The sequence below is a fragment of the Paraphaeosphaeria sporulosa genome (genome assembly GCF_001642045.1).
Source record: "Paraphaeosphaeria sporulosa strain AP3s5-JAC2a unplaced genomic scaffold CC84scaffold_7, whole genome shotgun sequence".
NCBI classification, from domain to species: domain Eukaryota; kingdom Fungi; phylum Ascomycota; class Dothideomycetes; order Pleosporales; family Didymosphaeriaceae; genus Paraphaeosphaeria; species Paraphaeosphaeria sporulosa.
Genome location: NW_017253366.1, coordinates 1,556,573 through 1,572,836, shown reverse-complemented (window position 1 = coordinate 1,572,836; position 16,264 = coordinate 1,556,573). Strand labels below are relative to the sequence as shown.

At 53.3% G+C, this 16,264-nt stretch overlaps 6 protein-coding genes across 6 annotated transcripts; 1 reads left to right on the top strand and 5 right to left on the bottom strand.

The window, feature by feature from the left end:
- Positions 1 to 517: 517 nt before the first annotated feature.
- On the bottom strand, positions 518 to 2,931 carry CC84DRAFT_878510 (uncharacterized protein). Its single transcript, XM_018187759.1, has 4 exons — positions 2,763 to 2,931; positions 2,590 to 2,685; positions 1,698 to 2,525; positions 518 to 1,636 (listed from the first exon to the last, which is right to left on the bottom strand). The coding sequence occupies exons 1-4, from the start codon at positions 2,766 to 2,768 to the stop codon at positions 668 to 670; spliced, it is 1,899 nt and encodes a 632-aa protein (XP_018034338.1). The 5' UTR covers positions 2,769 to 2,931; the 3' UTR covers positions 518 to 667.
- A 1,373-nt stretch (positions 2,932 to 4,304) lies between these two features.
- CC84DRAFT_878537 (uncharacterized protein) lies at positions 4,305 to 6,369 on the bottom strand. The gene is made up of 3 exons (XM_018187760.1): positions 6,150 to 6,369; positions 4,903 to 6,095; positions 4,305 to 4,854 (listed from the first exon to the last, which is right to left on the bottom strand). Exons 1-3 carry the CDS (start codon positions 6,252 to 6,254, stop codon positions 4,629 to 4,631), a joined length of 1,524 nt encoding a protein of 507 aa, XP_018034337.1. The 5' UTR covers positions 6,255 to 6,369; the 3' UTR covers positions 4,305 to 4,628.
- A 122-nt stretch (positions 6,370 to 6,491) lies between these two features.
- Positions 6,492 to 8,588, top strand: CC84DRAFT_1123594 (Vps36-domain-containing protein). The gene is made up of 3 exons (XM_018175656.1): positions 6,492 to 6,657; positions 6,718 to 6,853; positions 6,907 to 8,588. The coding sequence occupies exons 1-3, from the start codon at positions 6,557 to 6,559 to the stop codon at positions 8,458 to 8,460; spliced, it is 1,791 nt and encodes a 596-aa protein (XP_018034336.1). The 5' UTR covers positions 6,492 to 6,556; the 3' UTR covers positions 8,461 to 8,588.
- A 1,344-nt stretch (positions 8,589 to 9,932) lies between these two features.
- Positions 9,933 to 11,144, bottom strand: CC84DRAFT_1219213 (putative tocopherol O-methyltransferase; the record flags this gene model as incomplete). Its single annotated transcript, XM_018183065.1, has 3 exons — positions 9,933 to 10,508; positions 10,595 to 10,919; positions 10,969 to 11,144. The coding sequence occupies 3 exons, from the start codon at positions 11,142 to 11,144 to the stop codon at positions 9,933 to 9,935; spliced, it is 1,077 nt and encodes a 358-aa protein (XP_018034335.1).
- A 196-nt stretch (positions 11,145 to 11,340) lies between these two features.
- On the bottom strand, positions 11,341 to 13,255 carry CC84DRAFT_878398 (uncharacterized protein). The gene is made up of 5 exons (XM_018187758.1): positions 12,987 to 13,255; positions 12,480 to 12,933; positions 12,402 to 12,430; positions 12,237 to 12,297; positions 11,341 to 12,184 (listed from the first exon to the last, which is right to left on the bottom strand). The coding sequence occupies exons 1-5, from the start codon at positions 13,071 to 13,073 to the stop codon at positions 11,538 to 11,540; spliced, it is 1,278 nt and encodes a 425-aa protein (XP_018034334.1). The 5' UTR covers positions 13,074 to 13,255; the 3' UTR covers positions 11,341 to 11,537.
- A 475-nt stretch (positions 13,256 to 13,730) lies between these two features.
- Positions 13,731 to 16,098, bottom strand: CC84DRAFT_878396 (cytochrome P450). Its single transcript, XM_018187757.1, has 3 exons — positions 15,413 to 16,098; positions 14,598 to 15,362; positions 13,731 to 14,536 (listed from the first exon to the last, which is right to left on the bottom strand). The coding sequence occupies exons 1-3, from the start codon at positions 15,811 to 15,813 to the stop codon at positions 13,840 to 13,842; spliced, it is 1,863 nt and encodes a 620-aa protein (XP_018034333.1). The 5' UTR covers positions 15,814 to 16,098; the 3' UTR covers positions 13,731 to 13,839.
- Between the last annotated feature and the right edge of the window lie 166 nt (positions 16,099 to 16,264).

Genomic DNA, 16,264 nt, shown 5'->3' with positions numbered 1-16,264 from the left:
CGATGGATGTCGGACCGGGTTCAAACAACGCTCTCCCGAAACGACCCACGAACGTACGTGCCAAACAAACAGACGCCCGTTGTATCGGGGTGGGCACTCTATGTACCCACTGCAACACTCGAAACGAATAGGCAAATTGAAGAGGTAAACAGTTGAATAACTCCGCCAGCCGAACAGGCCTCCGCTCCAGTAACCAAACAACCATTCGCACATGATATCTCTCTCCTCGTCTCAGTAAGCAAGCACAACCGCAACCACCCAGTGATACCAAATGCGCATAAAATCCAAAACGATCCAGGGTAATAGAAACGTGTTCGCTCCGCCATGATGTTCCGGTACGCCAAAGCTCGGATTCGATCCTCCCCCATTTTGCAACGCCGTGAAGTCGTGAGTGCCGAAGAACCGCGAAGTCGAAAAGGTAAAAAGGTGGCCAAGAGAAGCGAAGAGTCGTGTATGCCAGATCCCAGATCGTCCCATTATCCCCCAGTCCAGCCCATCCAGATCATCCAATCGTGCCCATCCCCTCCCCCTCCAGCTTAAATCCATACCCAGCATTGTCTCATCGCAGAGTCAAAAGTTCAAACGATGCAAAAGTTCCCAGCCAACCGCTTTCCAGAACACAAAAGGCACCTGGCAGATCCAATGTTCGCTGAAAAATACAAAATGCTTACCTCTTGGTCATGACTGACAACGAAAGCTTAGGATTTCTCTCCACCGCGATTTGCAGATCCTCGTCGTTTTCAATGGGGTAGTACTGACCCTCCATCTCATCCCTGTATTCAACGATCAATTCTTCGTCCCTCTCTGAAGGATGTTCCACTGCTCTCCGTTCTTTCAACTTGGTGTATAGGTCAGAGTATCTGAGTGACAGCGGCATGCGGATGACAACGCAGTTGTCTTCTTCGAACCAGACCTTAATCTTCAACGCTGATCCAACGCCGGTGCTCGTAGACGTAGATGTTGCTGATAGCCCAGTGTGTTGGTGTTGCATCGGTGGGGGGTTCAAGCCGCCCTGGGTGCTGCCCATGGACATGCCTCGCTGGTGGCTCGGGAAATTGGATCCTGTAGAGTATGGAGTCTGCGGTGTTGTAGCCTGCAACTGGTCGGCAGACGACTGCCTCGATGCGCCCTGCGACGGGTTCGATGATTGACCTGATGTCTGCGACAGACGGTATTCTTCTTGCGCGACCAGTTCTGGATCAATTTCGTAATCTCCCGACCTGGGTGCGAAGAAGCCCTTGACTAGATGGCCGCGGGTGATGTGCGGGCCTAACCTCAACAGGTTTTTAATGTATTCATCTAGGTTAGCACGACGTCCATTAGAGATATTGTCGGTGACATAAGTCACTGGTCCAGGCATAAATGGCAGCGTGCGCTCGCCCCCGGTGGTGCCAGCTTCCTGGGGGTATGTCGCAATCAGCTGGATTTGCAGATCATAGAAATCCTGGTACAGTCGCTGCAGCTCCCAATGGCGGCCATCTTCCATCTGGCATTCAATAATGAACCAGAAGATGTCGTCGGCGAAACAGTACCGAGGAACGCATGCTTTTACCGGTGCACAGAGATTCGAGCCGGATGCGCGTTGGTCCTGGCGAGGTTGCTGTGCGAGTGAGCCACTGCGCGAATGAGACGAGACCTGCGAGAACCCTGGTTAGACAAATGCGGAAGCTGCAGAGTGCTCATTAGGCAAAACTCACCGAACTGGCTTGCCCATAGCCTCCATTCGATGCCCCGCCCGCCTGACTCTTGCCGCTCAGGCTCATTCGCTCCATGCCTTGTTGGAGAGTTTGCTGAGAATTGGCTTCAAGTTTGCCTAGAGGTATGCTTCCGTTCTTGTAGTCTGCGGCCATCTTTTTCCACTCTTCGACCTTTGGTACGCCCGCCCGCCGCACCGCTTCGTGCGGATCAGTCACGGCCTTTCCGGTCGTCATGTCCCTAATCTCAATAAAGGAGACCGGTATGAGGCCGGGGCCACCGAGTCGTGTGATGGGTTTTGCGACAAACCATTCTGGGTTTGACTGTGCAATGACAATGATGGCCTCCCCCTCTTTTGCTTCCAATTCGTCCGGTCGCTCTGCCTTGAAATCGTACATGACGATTCCGTAAACCATAGCTCCCGTTCCCTTCATCATGGCGGCCATGCCACTCATGCCTCCCATGGCTCCCATACCGCTCATGCCGCCCATGCCTCCTGTCCGTGACATCCTGCCTGCTGATCCGCCGGCGTCTGTACTCGTTGGACTGGTGATGCTGCGCTCCTGGTAGCCCGAGTCGTGGGGTGCGTTCTGGTTCGCAGGGGTAGATTTGGCAGAGCCAGCGCTGTCGCGCACTGTTTTGCCCACCTCGTCAAAGTACGTAACGGGCACCAGACCACGGGCGCCGTGTAGGGGGTTGCAGGCCTCGTACCACTCCTTGTCGTTTTCGCGGCCGATGACGTGCAGGAAGTCACCCGTGGAGAAGCTGAGGAAGCCGGCGTTGGGGGCAGCGTCGGGGGGGCCACTGTAGTCGTAGAGCGCCTTTATGACCTGTTTTGCGGCGCTGTTAGCGGAAGGGGCGCGCATGCGGGAGCTGCGCCAGGCAGCGACTCACCTTCTTGGGCGGTACTATGGCGATGGCATCCTTGGGGGGGATGGAAATGTGGTGCGGCCGAGTGTCCTTCTCCCCTTTCACCGATCTTCTTACGAACTGCGAGGCACGTTAGCGCTGGTGACGGCATGACTCGGCGGTGAGGGCGGGCGCGTATGCACGTATGGTGTATGTACCTTCATGGCGGGCAGTCAGGGTGGTTGCTGGCGCGACAGCAGACTCGACGACGATATGCGGTGCGGAAGAGTGTGCGAGATTGCGCGTGCGAACGTCGACGCAGGACAGCGCCCAAGGTGGAAGCCGGCAGGCTGGCCTGTGTGCTTGGGCCGCGTGGGGAGGAAATGAGCTGCTGCGGCTCGCCAGGGCCGTGCGCGGTGATGCGCAATCGTCGCAGCAGCAAAGGTAGGGCTGCAGGTGCTCGGTGGAGTCTTTCTTAGCACGTCGTCGTGTAGGTCGTAGCGATGCGTGTTCGCAGGAGGCGGCAGAATCGAGAGCAAGTGTGTACGTTATGCGTGTGCCACCCTGTGCGCAGCTGCAGATGCGACCTCTCCGCCGACTGGCGTGGCTGATACACCAGCAATCGGACAAGGGCCCGGCGGCGCAGCGAGCGGACAGGGTGAATTTGTCTTTGTCGTGGCGGATTCCGAGGCTGCGTGACGACACCAGCCAGACTATGGAAAGCCCCAAGGAATGAAAACTTGCAACGCCCGGCGCGAACGGTGGAGACTCCACGAGATCCGCGCCTCCACTCGACACCTGGTCGGAGCCACCAAGCGGTCCACGTCCGCTGTCAGGCGCTGGAGTCTGCAGCCTTCACCCGTGTGAATTATGCCCTGCGCGCCAGTAACCGCGCCTAGTTTGTAGCATACACTGGTCTTGTATGCTGCCCAATCTGTCCCTGCGTACGTAGGCTCTGATTCAATGCATAGCCCTGCGCCCCGCAACGGCCTCGGTCTTTTCTACCTCACGTGTTGCTAAGCATCACCCATCGGGCACTCCACCACCATCTCTGGCGCACTCCAAAGTCCGTTGTCATGGGCATCCTTCCAGGATTTACGTGTCCGTATACCTAAGCCTCGCTCTCTCGGACACAAGCTCCAAATTTGGCTTACACGCGACATGCCCGCTAGCTCAGCGCGTTGGCTACGCGCTGTTTGTACACACTTGCAACGTCTGTGAACTGGTGCTTTTATTGACTATACTCTTTGCGTGCGCCTCCTGCTTGAATAGGAATCGCCGCGCCGTTTACTACAGTCTCGCCCAACGAATCGCAATTCGACAAGCCATCTCAACCACCCCATTGGTCCTGCTGGCGCCTCCAACGAAAACCACAAAGAACATCCTCCTCGTAGACTCATCAGCTGGCGCATACACGAAAATGGTGTGCCGCCCATCGTGGTGCTGCTTCCAATACTTGTCACCGTGGAGAAATAATCGTCGCTTCGTACGAGTGTGCTGGGGGCCAATCGATTTCGCGGATAATTACTTGCCTAGTTGGGAATGCGAATAGTCATGCTGGCGTCCTATCCGTAATCCCACGTGTGAGTCGGACATTTCTTCAGCCGCTAATGCCTGCGACGATGACACATTAGGCCTGTGGTGCCCGAAAGCCGGATCTGTTACCACACCCCTACTACTCATCCCACCAATTTGGATCCCTTCCTTTTTCGCATGCGGTCCTTCTCTTGAACAGCCCACCATTGCAGACATGACGTACTTAAGGGGTCCAAGTGGATTCACTCGGGCGCGGGGTGTTCCGTAGGAAGACTCTCCAGACGTCTCGTGTTTGAGATTGAAGATCCTAGAACGTTCGCACAGTGTCGCATAAAGCGGCTTCCCCGCGTTCCGGTCGATTGAGAACAGCAAACGAAATAAGGGGCTACCGGGTGATCGCTGTTTAGAAAGCTTGCGTCGGGTTCTGGGCGACCAGAACGGTGACGTGGGAAAGTGGCGCAGGGTATCGTGCAAAACATGAAAAGTGGACAAAAGGTTGAAGTAGACGAGCTTCGACATCATGGATCGCATCGAGGTTGTGAGGCAACTCATTTTTGGCCTTTGATGTCTACCAAGGCAAATGCAGCCTGTCGAAGGCTTTCGAATACAGAGGCGGCCTCCTTCACTTTGACACGGAATTGCGGTTTGCCGTGCTCGTCGAGCTTCTTGTCGATGGCTTGTGAAGCACCGTGGGACTCTAGAAATTCACGGCATTCATCATCGTCTCCAAATTGGAGTTCATCCGTGAGGAAACGAAGCCCGACAGTCATGTATCTGCATCTCGTTAGCAGAGTTTCTGCACCTGCTACGGGTCTTACATACGCTCTAGAGATATTAGCGAGAGCATGCAAGCGCTCGCGCTCGATGAACATGTCCATCAAGTACGAGCCCATTCTTGGTGCGATGGTATACAGTCTAAAAAACTTATGGTAGTTGCCGACGGCCAACGATGAGCGTACGTCAAGTGCATGTTTGATCTCCGGTTTGATTTTGTCTGCGGGGGTTAATTCTGCCAACAAGTCGTTCATGTCGGTCTTGTTGCACGTATACACAAAGTAGAGGACGCGATAGGCGGTGAATTCGTCCGGGTTTCCAGCCAAATTTTGCGAATACAAGGCCTTCAGCTGTGTCTGGCACTGGTTATACTCACCCATATCCCCCTGCTCCAGCGCGATCCGGGCGTGACTCTCGTAAACTTTCACAGTGAAGTCATTCTTGATGTGCTGCACGGTAAGGTCCTGACGCAAGGATTTAAACTGGTTGCACATGTAGCCGTAGTTCTTGTCGGCCTTCCATTTCTTTCTCAGCATGGCTAAGGTCTTCTCGAGCACGTGTTGAGGTCGCACAGTTTCCGGCTTAGGGGGCGCTGTCAGACGGAAATAGCTCTTCTCGAGACTCATGTTGGTGCCAACGCATGGGGTATTATCCATGTCTGCATCGGAATCAGGCTTAGGGGAGTTCCATGGCGGTGTTGAAGAATTTCCGTTCTTGCTCAACTGGAAACGCTGCTTGCGCTTTTCCAGATCAGCCTGATCGAACTTACTAGTGGCATCTCCAGATAGAGCATTCTTCTTATGGCGCTTCTCACTGTGGCCATTTGCGTACGTGATGCGAGATTCTAGGTTAGTTCGGCGCCAAGGCGGGACAGAGGCGTCTGCCGATTCTGACAGATCCGTTTTGTCTTGCGACTTGCGCTTCTTGGATTGGGGAGTGTCAAAGGTGGAATTAGCGGGGCCGTGAGGAGAAGAGAGGAGAGAGTTGTTCTGGGCTTGAGCCCACGCAGCGGCGCGCTCGTCCCGCAGTAACTCTTGTGGCAAGGGATAGGTAGACCAATCGATGCCCTCGAGCTGACTCCGCTCAGCAAAGTAGCTGAGAACGTCCCTCAGTTTGTTCGTGGTATCTTCCTTAGAGATGCCGGCGATAGTATTCTCGGGCTCGAAAGCACGTCCCACGTAGTCGCGGACCTCGGGCGTCCACTCCACCTTCTTCGGTTTCTCGGACGGGACGGCGGCTGGCTGCAACGGAGGGTCAAAAGGTGAGTCGCGCATGGGAGTGCCGCTTTGACGTACTTGGGCGGGTGGAGGTCGTGCCAGCGTCGTGCGCGCAGCAACGGGATTGTAGGCGGGTGGCTGTAGCGGGTTTGACCACGCCACGGTGGTGGTTGGCAGCGCCATGTCGGTGCTGGCCAAGCGGAAAGCGAAGGGAAATAAGGCAGTGGGCCAAGTGAATAGCTCGTGGGTAAGGGTGAGGATGAAGGGGATATACAGCGGGCGACGGTGGTGAGTGAAGAGCGGAGATGTGCGGTGAGGCGCGTTGTGCGGGATCCAGCCAACGCCAAGAGCGCCGTTGCCCGATCGAGTCGCGCCAATGACGAGGAGGGGTTGGTGAAGCAGATGGACGTCGCATGCCGCGCTTCGTGCCTAGAGGCTCCATGTGCTCGTAGCTCCAGGCCACACTCTCCCAATGCATAGACTGGATGTTTCTGCACCAGCTCGACCTTACGACGGCATTGCGCCCATCTTTGCTGCCGGAAGAGACGCTCTTGTTCGTCCAAGATGCGGTTGGCCTGTACGAGGGGTACGTGATTGCCCGCGTGCCTGCTGCTTTCGCGACATTACATTGACCCCATTGGCACAGCAAATACAAGATCCCTCAGTACCAGAACGGACAGGCCTACTTGACTTCACATAGGGCATGCTATGTGGATCACAGCGAGCCTCGACAGAACTCAGTGTCCATCTTCCTGAAAGACATAGAGCGACACGAATTCTACGTAAGCTTTGTACGTCTGAGTAGATGGTTGCGCGCGTAGCTCACTAGGTTCAGGCCGGCTTCCTCAAGTCGTCTCCTAAGATCACGCTCTACCCTAGGCCTCTCAAGCAGCTTTCTAGAGGTGCTTCAAATGCAGCGAACAATGCAAGCAATACACCCGAGAGGCGTGGAAGCCCTGCATCAGCCGCACCATCCGTCAGCGCAACGTGGGTCTGCCCGATATGCTCCTTCTCCAATCCAGTCCCGTCGAACTTCGATCCAGCGACTGCGAACGCCCGAACACCACTACCGCCATGTCTTGCATGTGGCATCAAACCTCCACTTGTGCATGTATTCAAGGCTGCTGTATCCGCCATGTCGAACCGACAAGCATCAGCGCCACCTCCTGATTACCGTGATGGATCCTCAAATGCTCCTGTCCCCATCAGCAGTCGTCTTAGCTCATCAGGGTCCGGTACAATTCCCTGCCCGCGCTGCACCTTCCAGAACCACCCCTCGCTGTCAACCTGTGAGATGTGTGGAGGTCCACTTGGAAGTGTAGTAGACAAAAGGTTGGATATAGCCCAATCGATAGGACGCGCGGAGTCTCCAGGTCCCTCTCTGAGCAGCCCTCTAAAAGACGAGACAATCCAATCCATCAAGTTCTCGTTTCGTGGCGGCGGCGACAAAATCTTCTACGAACGCTTGAAGAATGCGCTAGTCCAACGGAAATGGCTTCTCCAAAGTGCCCCGCCAATTCCGAAACCACGCCCTGCATCCGGCTCATTCGAAGACGCCTACTCGGGCAATGCGGACACGCCAGCAGCCGATCCAGTACGCAGCAAGGTCGTCGGGATCGCGGGTCTTGAACGGAGAGGACTCGAACAGAAGATGAACAATGAAGCTATGATCGGAGGCGCCTTTGAGGATCTCGAGGCTTTGATGACCTCCGCCAAAGAGATCATTGCGCTTGCGGAGCAGTTCTCCTCCCACGCGAATTTAGGAACCAACGGAAGCTCTGACGCGAATGCCCTGGCATCTGCTTCTGCTCTGGGTCTGGTGACTACGAAGGATATGCTCGGTAATGGTTCTGGCTCAGAGTCTCTCTACGTTTCGGAACTATCGAGAAATCTGGCTGAATGGTTGACTGACGATACGCGTGGCGTTTTACGAAGAGAAGGCGGTATCGTGACGTTGGTTGATCTGTGGGCGGTCTTCAACCGCGCTAGAGGCGGCGTGGAGTTGGTTAGTCCGGCAGACTTTGAAAAAGCAGCGAGAATGTGGGACAAGCTCAAGTTGCCCGTTCGGCTTCGACAGTTCAAAAGTGGGCTTCTTGTGGTGCAAGGTCGCGATCGAACAGATGAGAAGACCATTGCAAGTCTCCTCGCATGGCTCAAAGAGTCGCACAACGACCATGCAACAGATCGCGCATGGGACGTGCAGGCCTTCGGCAGAGGTGTCACGGCGCAGGAAACTGCGGAGCGTTTCGGTTGGAGTGTGGGTGTTGCAACTGAGGAGCTTGAGATGGCTGAAGAAGCAGGTGCCCTGTGTCGTGAACAAGACCTCGAAGGGATCAGATTCTGGGAAAATTGGCTGGTCAAAACGCCTTTCCATACGATCGAGACATAGCACTTTGCCATTGTCAAATGTATTGGCAGCTGATCAAAACTTTGGGAAGCTATAGAGAAAGATAGACACCCACTAAGATATTATCCGCCACGACATCCTTAGCATGTATATATACAAACCGCAACCTCAAGACGAAACTCGAGATCTCAAGTCGCAAGCTCCCCTCTTTATTGATGTCCCCGCATGCTCATAGTCATGACGACATCAATACCCCTTCGCATAATGAACAAACGCCTCCTTGCCTACATACGCCTGACTTCCTCATCCACCACCATGCCCGGCCCCCTACCCCGGTAACCCGCTCCATAACCCCCACCATTACCACTTTCACCATTCCCTTCAACCGTTTCGCCCCTTGGGCTGCCGGTCCTTCGTCGCAGTCGGCAACCGCGCCACCGCAATCCTTCTTTCCTCAGGCCTGATCTTCCTCCTCAACCCCATCCCGCTCTCTCCTCCCGCTTACGAGAAACTCAATGCCCTCGGCGGCGTGTACTTCATTGCGGCGGACCTCGGGAACCACCTCTCCGTCGCCGAGTACGTCGCTGCGTGGCCCGGCGCGAAGACGATAGGCGTGCGCGGGTTGGAGAAGAAGCGGAGTGGTGTGAGGTGGGATTGGACCTATGGTGGAGAAGAGGAGCTTGGAGAACGGCCTGAGGAGGTGTTTGGGTGGGAGGGCGAGGTGGAGAGTGTCTTGTTCGGGGGGTTTATTACGAAGGCGGTGCGCGTGGTTGCATAGGCCGAGCGGGACGTTGGTGAGCGATTTGATAATGAAATTGCCGGCGAAACAGGTATGTGCTGTGCTCATAAGGTGCTGGGCTAGGGATCTGAGGGCACTGAGTTACCCCAAGAGGTGCAATGCGGTTTATCCAGTCTTTTGATGAATGCTACTATGTGCTGACGGGTAATGAAGCAATACACGCTTTCATCGGCAGCACAAGGGCCTCTTTCGAGGAAGTTCGCTAAAAGGGCGCACCCGGGGTCTACCTGGTTCAAGAGACTTATCTACTGGATTGCAACGTAGATTATGCCCTGATGAGGCGGGACGTGAAAATGGTGGCGGAGTGGGATTTTCAGAACATCATTCCGTGTCACGGGGAGGTAATTGAGGAAACGGAAAAAGAAACTTGGATTGAGACGCATGGATGGATGGTTCTTGGAAGGGAACTTTAGGCCATATCTATACAGGAGAGTTGTACATAAACCGTTCATGAATGTCATGCGCTGGTTCTTCTTGACATAGATGCGTAATGCAGTTCAATTAAAGGGTCAAGCAATGTGCAATTGCACGAAGTCAAGAGATCTGATTTTCTCCTATGTAATGCGTCGCTCGTGATACAGAGCACAGGCACCTGGTATATCCACCTGTGGCAAGCAGATATTCGTTTCCCCTAGGTGCTAGATGACACCCGTGCGTGATCTAGTCGTAGGTTTGCACTAGGAATACTCAACCAAGAGCCGCCGATTGATAGACTTCAAGCGTCCGGCTTCCGGGCCACCATCAGGAACATAGGCGTGAAAATGCCTTTCTTCCCACCATCGATCAAAGCGTCCGCGGCAGTGATAAATTCCTCGGTCATCTTCAGTGTCCCCTTGGGCGCAACCCTCACTGTCTCCAAGATTCTTACGATAATTTTCACGCCCACCCTACCCCATTGTGTGTTCCGGATGACCAAAAGCCAGTCCTTGAAGCCCTTCGCATGTTTTACGTCCCCAGATATTGGATACCACCACGGTATCTCGTCTTGTTTCTCGGCAAGATCCTCGGTTACGAGCAGCTCAAACCCGGCATTTTTCATGGCTGCACGAGCCACTGCTTTTGTCTGGAGCGAAGGAATTCCGTTGCCACGCTCAATGCCGGACCGGGTTGCTTCGTGTGCAGGGTCACCAGAGACATAGTTGTCGGTGAGGACCCATTCAAAGACACCAAACACTGAGCCGGGTCGTAGCACTCGATAGACTTGTGCGTACACGTCTTGCAGAGACGGTGCATGGACGGTCGCTTCCAATGCGAAGGCTGCGTCGAATTCAGCATCCGAGAAAGGGATGTCCTTGGACGCATTGCGTTAGTAGTGTGCGATGTATATGACTGGTGGCCTAGAAATCACTCTGTAGTGTACGTGTGTTTGAAACTCACCATGAAATCGCCTTTGACGAACTCTACCATCTTCTCCATGCCTTCAGCCTTGGCCATTTCAGCCGCTTTCCGTACTTGATAGCCATTGTTGTTTAGGCCGACAACTTGGCAGCCCGCAAAGGCGGCGAGCTCTTTGGCAGGACCTCCGACACCACAGCCGACGTCAAGTACACGCATTCCAGGGCGAAGACTGATCATATGAGCGAGGTAATGCTCGTGCCTTGCAGTCGCCTTTTCTTTGTTTTCGGGACCCCGCGGGTATCTACACATGTGAAAAGATTGGCCCCAAGATTCAAGATAGAGGTCTGTCGCCGCATCATAGTAGCTGTGATGACCTGATTAGCTGCGCACTTGGAAGTGCTTCAAGCACTCACTCGTTGACCAGTTCCTCGTATTTTTGCTTTCGGGTATTCCGAGCGTCCTCATCATCAGGCAAGGCCTCTCCATCCTGCTCCCAGTGTCGCGAATAGCCCTCCGGCCGCTTGTTGCCGACCTTGGTCCTGTCTACTGCCGTGCTGGAGAATGCAGCAGACTGTGTGGTTTGCGCCATTGCGATTGTTGGAGCGAAGCGGGTGCGCTCGCACAAAGGGGAAAGAGCGAAGGAGGTGCAGAGAGTGCTGAGCAGCCGATGAGGCTGGACTATGTGACATTCATTACACTAGTGTTCTTGGGGGAATGGAGTGGAAACCCCAAACCTGTGTGTCGTTTACGACAACCGCGAGGCGCAGGCGGGGCGGGGCGAGAACGAGAGCAGGGGTCGAGGGCTACACGAAAGGCACGGGCGTTTGTAGACAGGGTTCCCGCTGACTTCGACATTCTCCCAAATGAGGGCGCGTGGCACAGCGTCGCAAGCTTTGTCTATCACACTGCATCTCTAGCCCGACTATCCCTGAAATGGTCTCGTTTTCCATCTGTACAGCCTGCTATCTTTGGAACGCCTCTCTCAGGCCCCGATCGATCTCACGTCGTTCCCTGTCCCAGTCTGCAGCCTTTCGAAGCCCACGTCGCTCGGCCTCACCGTGCTCGTAAGCGTCCAGCCGTCGGTTTCCATGTCATCGACGGAACTCAAAGCCCCGCTCCTGCTTTTGCTCGACATGGACTTTGCGCTCTGCGAGCGACTTCCGAGACTATTGATGAAGGTCAAGACTCCGCTGAGCTTTGGTCCCTCCAACTTTGCCCTCGGCAAATAACTTCTGTTGCCGGAGATGGAAGCTTGAAGGTCGGCATCCTCGTTGGCCTTCGCTCTCATCTGCTGGATGCGGCCTCGGAGATTTTCAGGTCGCCGACCAATCGCTCTACGGTCAGCTACATCGTGGAGCCTGAGCTGCTCCTCCTGTTCTCGGCGTTTGGTCTCCACGAATACGCTTCGGAAGGCTGCGAGGCACGCCATGAGGACGGCAATGCATGCCTCAAGGTACAGAATCAGGTACTCCGATGTGTAATCGTCGTGGCCCTTGAAACGAGTCAGAGCCATGCGGGTTATCCCCGTGGCTATCATGACAATTGAGAGACAGAGGAACACGGCAATGGCGAATTTCTGTCTCAGCCGGAGTCTAACGTTCCGGAGAATCCAGATTGGTATGCTAACGACTATTCGCATGTTAGTCAGATGTAGGCCTAAGCAAAGATTACTGCCGCATACTCATCAAATCGGTGACAATGTCAAGAAAGGCGACCATTATGCTCAGTGCTAATGTTTTGACCTATACGCGCGGGTACCAAGTCAGCTGAGTTACAAAACTGGGCGGATGTACATGTTTCCAATGTCTCAGACATGGCGACTTTGTAGTACAGGGGAGTATCGTACAAATGGAGTCTCCGGGGAACAGTGCAGGACTATCGTAGTATCAGTCTACTGAATCGGCACAAAGAGGTATCAACATACTTAATTCGACGCCAACGTACGGACAGATAATCCAGGCTATCGTCCACGAGAGACACCATGTTACAATGGATAGCGCTACCGCAAACCAGTAAAATATTGTTACACGAATGGACACATTGGCGATAAGAGACTTCAGTGCTGCCAGAAAGCATAGCTTTACTGAGCAGATTGCCGTCCAAATGGCAGCCAAGAGTGAATAGTTGATTGCCTGTGCCTGTCCGATAGCTTGGAGGTCCTGTAGAGTAGGAATCACGGTCCTCTCATATTTGAAAGCGTTTAGTACATATATCAGGTGACAGAACCGATAAATGACTGCTGTCGCGGAGACCAGAGCCGCATATCCAAACAAAAGAATGTAGTCGTCCAGAAACAATCGTCGGCGGATGACAAGACGGACACCGACACGGCCGAGTAACGCGATCGTTGCAAGAGCGAAGAAAAATCCAATAATCGTCTATCATTGCTATATCAGCTGGAAGTAGCACGTATCTCGGATTTGGCACATACTTGGAAGATTTCACGACTCACTCGCCCAGCGTGATCGATTTTGTATATCGTAGCATCGTCATACGAGGTAGGAAGCAAGTTTTCCATTCCGCCTGTGATGACTACCTAGGTAAAGAGGACGAGATTGCAGTTACTGGCAACGCATGGGTCAACTTGCTGAATTATGTTCTATTACTATTACGCCTTAACCCTAAGGGTCTTTACTCGAGACGAGGTGTTGCAGACACACGGATGGACATCACTGCGCCCCTGTTGCAAGGTTCTGCTGTGGTACACGTTGCGGCCCCCAAATGCTTCGGGGGTGTTCATGTGAGAGGTGAGATTTTGGCTTGGGTTGAGGCGTGATGTGCGGCGTCATCGGTAGCAGATGCGGTCCGCGGGCCGTCGCGAGCTGACAGGGCAGGAACATCTACCAGGACGATAAGGTAACCAATATTTGTACGAAGTCAGGGATGCATTCCCGGTCGGCGGGCGTACGGCTTTGGTTACTAGCGCTAGATTCGGGAACCAATCAACTTTCGGGTTCGCTTTGTCTCTGCATCTCCCAAAGTATTACGGGCCGAACTGTGATAAGCTTGCTCCAGCACAAGCCTCCTTTGCCTCCCAAGCTACCTTCATTTTTAAACAGGTACTAAGAGCGTTCCTAGTCACACAAACAACCAAGATGTGCTTATGTAACTTTTCTTTGTAACAAAGCCTTGATGGTCCCTTGAACATCGAGGTGTCTTGTGTATATCTTGTGCTTTACTTTTCACAGCTACAATTTTCGGTCCAAAATGATCTTATGTGTATATTTCTGTGAAATCGCGATGTCTGAATAAGCTGAATTGAAGCTTCTCGAATAGCAGAGCAACTATACGCGCCGTCTAATACTAAAAGGAACCTTGCCAACAGGCAGTAATGTGCCCAATCCATGATTTGCATGACTGGCACGCAGGGGACGGTCGCTTGCGGCGATGTCAATATCGAAAAGCATGACCATGGCCGCCATCGTGACTAGCATGTGATGTTTGGCTAGATGACGACCAGGGCATGCTCTTGGGCCCCCACCAAACGGAATCCAAACGCCCTCAAGTCCACGGAGAGAAAATTTCCATGGGTCCTCGGGGCATAGCTTACTCGTGGCTGGTGGGGCCAATTTGGTATCCGTGTCTGTTTTCAGTACCAAGAACCGATTGGCCCAGAAGCGGTTCAGCGGTTCTTTGCCGCCGTCCGTGTTCCATTCGTCGCCGTGCATGTGCGCGATATGGGTCGATACGAGGCAGATCTGATCTCGCGGCACTCTCCACCCATGTAGGTCCACAGAATCGTGAGGAAATCGTCTGACCACGAAGGCGCAGACCCGAAGTCTCAATATCTCGGTGTATATCGACTGCAGAAGTGGGTCTGCACATATCTCCTCCCTCGTCTGCGCCTGGCTAAGGAGCGAGGTCACATCGGCTGCAGATTGAGCGCGTGGTAATCTACTCCGAACCCGTTCAAGTAAGGTAGGATCACGGAAAATTTCTTGGACAGCCCAGAATGCTGCAGGACCAAGGCTGACGTTGACGCTGTGATGCTGTCAGTGAAACGACTACCAATATTTCCTCGCTTGGACACAGTGCCACTTACGCCCACGCAAATGTCAGATGAACCGAAGCCAATCCCGCAGCGTCAGCATCATCCATTTCCAGGAAATCAGCCTGCCACTTTCTTAGGCGCTTCGAACCCCATTTTCCATCATTGTATTTGCTATCTTCCCAGGGTGCAACGTGACCATCAACTCCAGTGGCAAATGATTGCCATCGATGCAAGTCAGACAGTAAACGGTCTCTTCGAGCAAACGCTTTTGGGATTAGCCACCGGGGAAGCTGATAGGTATACTTCCGCGTATCCTGGAAAAATTCGGTCAAATCTCCACAAAAGTCCGACGTTTCTGTAAGGTGTGTTCCCCATAAGGCTTCAGTATTGGCCAGCGTCAAAGCGCCTCGTACAAAGTCCACAAGATCTGGCTGGGATGTCCAGCTCATGCTGATATCAGATTGATCCAGTGCTTTGCACAAGCGGAGAACATAGCGCTGACAGAGAGACGCAGTGTCTGAGCCACTGAGAACATCCTTGAACACAGAGTGACTGAGCCTATCGGTACGGTTCTGTGTCTCCACAGAGCTTAGAGGGTGTGGTTTGGGGCCACTTCCGGAGTCGTCGGCCAGATACTTGTCGATGATCTTTTGTGGCATTGCAAACCAGTGCTTGAACAAGTAAACGTGCAATGACAAGGCGCGAGAACCAAAAGAGTGCCTCCACAGGCGGTTGATGTATTCTTTTCCTTGAACAAGATGTACTGTTTCGTTTACTAGGTCCATTCTCGAAGGGGTCGGTTTGCCATGTGCAATTCTATCTTGATCAGGGATAATCCACAGAGAAGGTAGTCAAGGTCTACTGACGTGCAATAAAGCAGTATAGTCTTTGGACTCAAGACAAAGTAGACCGTGTTGAAAATCGATACTATGGGCCGGAAAAAACCAGAGATATATATGGATGAATCAAGGAGTGGCCGGTCGTTGGGGGTATGTTCGCGTGTAAACGTGAATTTGAAAGCCATGGGAAATGCTAGAATGCAAAATACCAACACAGAAAGAGCTCGATGGTTCATGTGCTCATTCGAATGATGTTGAGGTTGAGATAGCATACGGACGGTAGGCCTGTCGAAGCCAAAGTCAAGTGGAAAGGTTGCGAAAGTGGAATTGGAGAATAACATAGCGAAGTGCCTGGAAATTCGATACGTAGATTGAATGAACAAACTAGAGGCGTTTGTGCTGCACTTGTCTCTTATAGTAATACGCATGTGCTACACGCTTCTGTGGTTCTGAGTGTGCTCCTGTCAGATCTGGGTTATCGCAAAACCTTGGGCAAACGGACCCAAGAAATCGCGAGGGTTGCCGCGAACGGGCAGGTTTCTGCCTTCGCCCTGTTGCAGCTGATAGTATTGACGGTATGGATGTGCACTAGTATCGATTGTCACTAGAGGTCGTACCCGAACAGGATGGGGCCAAAGGCTGCGCCCGCTGTATCAAGAACAAGCAGGATTCAGCGCTTACCCTCGATTCAGCTGCAAAAGATATCCAAATATGCTAGTGTATTTCGTTTCGTATTTTACCACTATACGGGTACGTTAATTGAGGCGCAGCGCGGTCCGAGTACCCTCTTCAGATTACCCAGGTAGTTTGCAAAAATCGCGTCCCAAGTGGAATGCCCACAAACTTACTCCTGAAACTTCGTTTCTATCCTGCACTGTA

What these genes read in the sequence shown, in the direction of transcription:
- CC84DRAFT_878510 (XM_018187759.1), bottom strand. An exon ending in CCATAGTACCGCCCAAGAAG is followed by an intron (nt 2,526 to 2,589) that starts GTGAGTCGCTGC and finishes GCCGCAAAACAG; the next exon opens with GTCATAAAGGCGCTCTACGA. An exon ending in GCTATGGGCAAGCCAGTTCG is followed by an intron (nt 1,637 to 1,697) that starts GTGAGTTTTGCC and finishes GGGTTCTCGCAG; the next exon opens with GTCTCGTCTCATTCGCGCAG.
- CC84DRAFT_878537 (XM_018187760.1), bottom strand. Translation starts at nt 6,254, where the DNA reads ATGGCGCTGCCAACCACCACCGTGGCGTGGTCAAACCCGCTACAGCCA. An exon ending in CACGACCTCCACCCGCCCAA is followed by an intron (nt 6,096 to 6,149) that starts GTACGTCAAAGC and finishes CCTCCGTTGCAG; the next exon opens with CCAGCCGCCGTCCCGTCCGA. An exon ending in CTCGCTAATATCTCTAGAGC is followed by an intron (nt 4,855 to 4,902) that starts GTATGTAAGACC and finishes AACGAGATGCAG; the next exon opens with ATACATGACTGTCGGGCTTC.
- CC84DRAFT_1123594 (XM_018175656.1), top strand. Translation starts at nt 6,557, where the DNA reads ATGTTTCTGCACCAGCTCGACCTTACGACGGCATTGCGCCCATCTTTG. An exon ending in GCGGTTGGCCTGTACGAGGG is followed by an intron (nt 6,658 to 6,717) that starts GTACGTGATTGC and finishes CCATTGGCACAG; the next exon opens with CAAATACAAGATCCCTCAGT. An exon ending in TAGAGCGACACGAATTCTAC is followed by an intron (nt 6,854 to 6,906) that starts GTAAGCTTTGTA and finishes CACTAGGTTCAG; the next exon opens with GCCGGCTTCCTCAAGTCGTC.
- CC84DRAFT_878398 (XM_018187758.1), bottom strand. Translation starts at nt 13,073, where the DNA reads ATGGAAAACTTGCTTCCTACCTCGTATGACGATGCTACGATATACAAA. An exon ending in TGAGTCGTGAAATCTTCCAA is followed by an intron (nt 12,934 to 12,986) that starts GTATGTGCCAAA and finishes TAGCAATGATAG; the next exon opens with ACGATTATTGGATTTTTCTT. An exon ending in GTACGTTGGCGTCGAATTAA is followed by an intron (nt 12,431 to 12,479) that starts GTATGTTGATAC and finishes ATACTACGATAG; the next exon opens with TCCTGCACTGTTCCCCGGAG.
- CC84DRAFT_878396 (XM_018187757.1), bottom strand. Translation starts at nt 15,813, where the DNA reads ATGCGTATTACTATAAGAGACAAGTGCAGCACAAACGCCTCTAGTTTG. An exon ending in ACTATACTGCTTTATTGCAC is followed by an intron (nt 15,363 to 15,412) that starts GTCAGTAGACCT and finishes TGATCAAGATAG; the next exon opens with AATTGCACATGGCAAACCGA. An exon ending in CATCTGACATTTGCGTGGGC is followed by an intron (nt 14,537 to 14,597) that starts GTAAGTGGCACT and finishes ACAGCATCACAG; the next exon opens with CGTCAACGTCAGCCTTGGTC.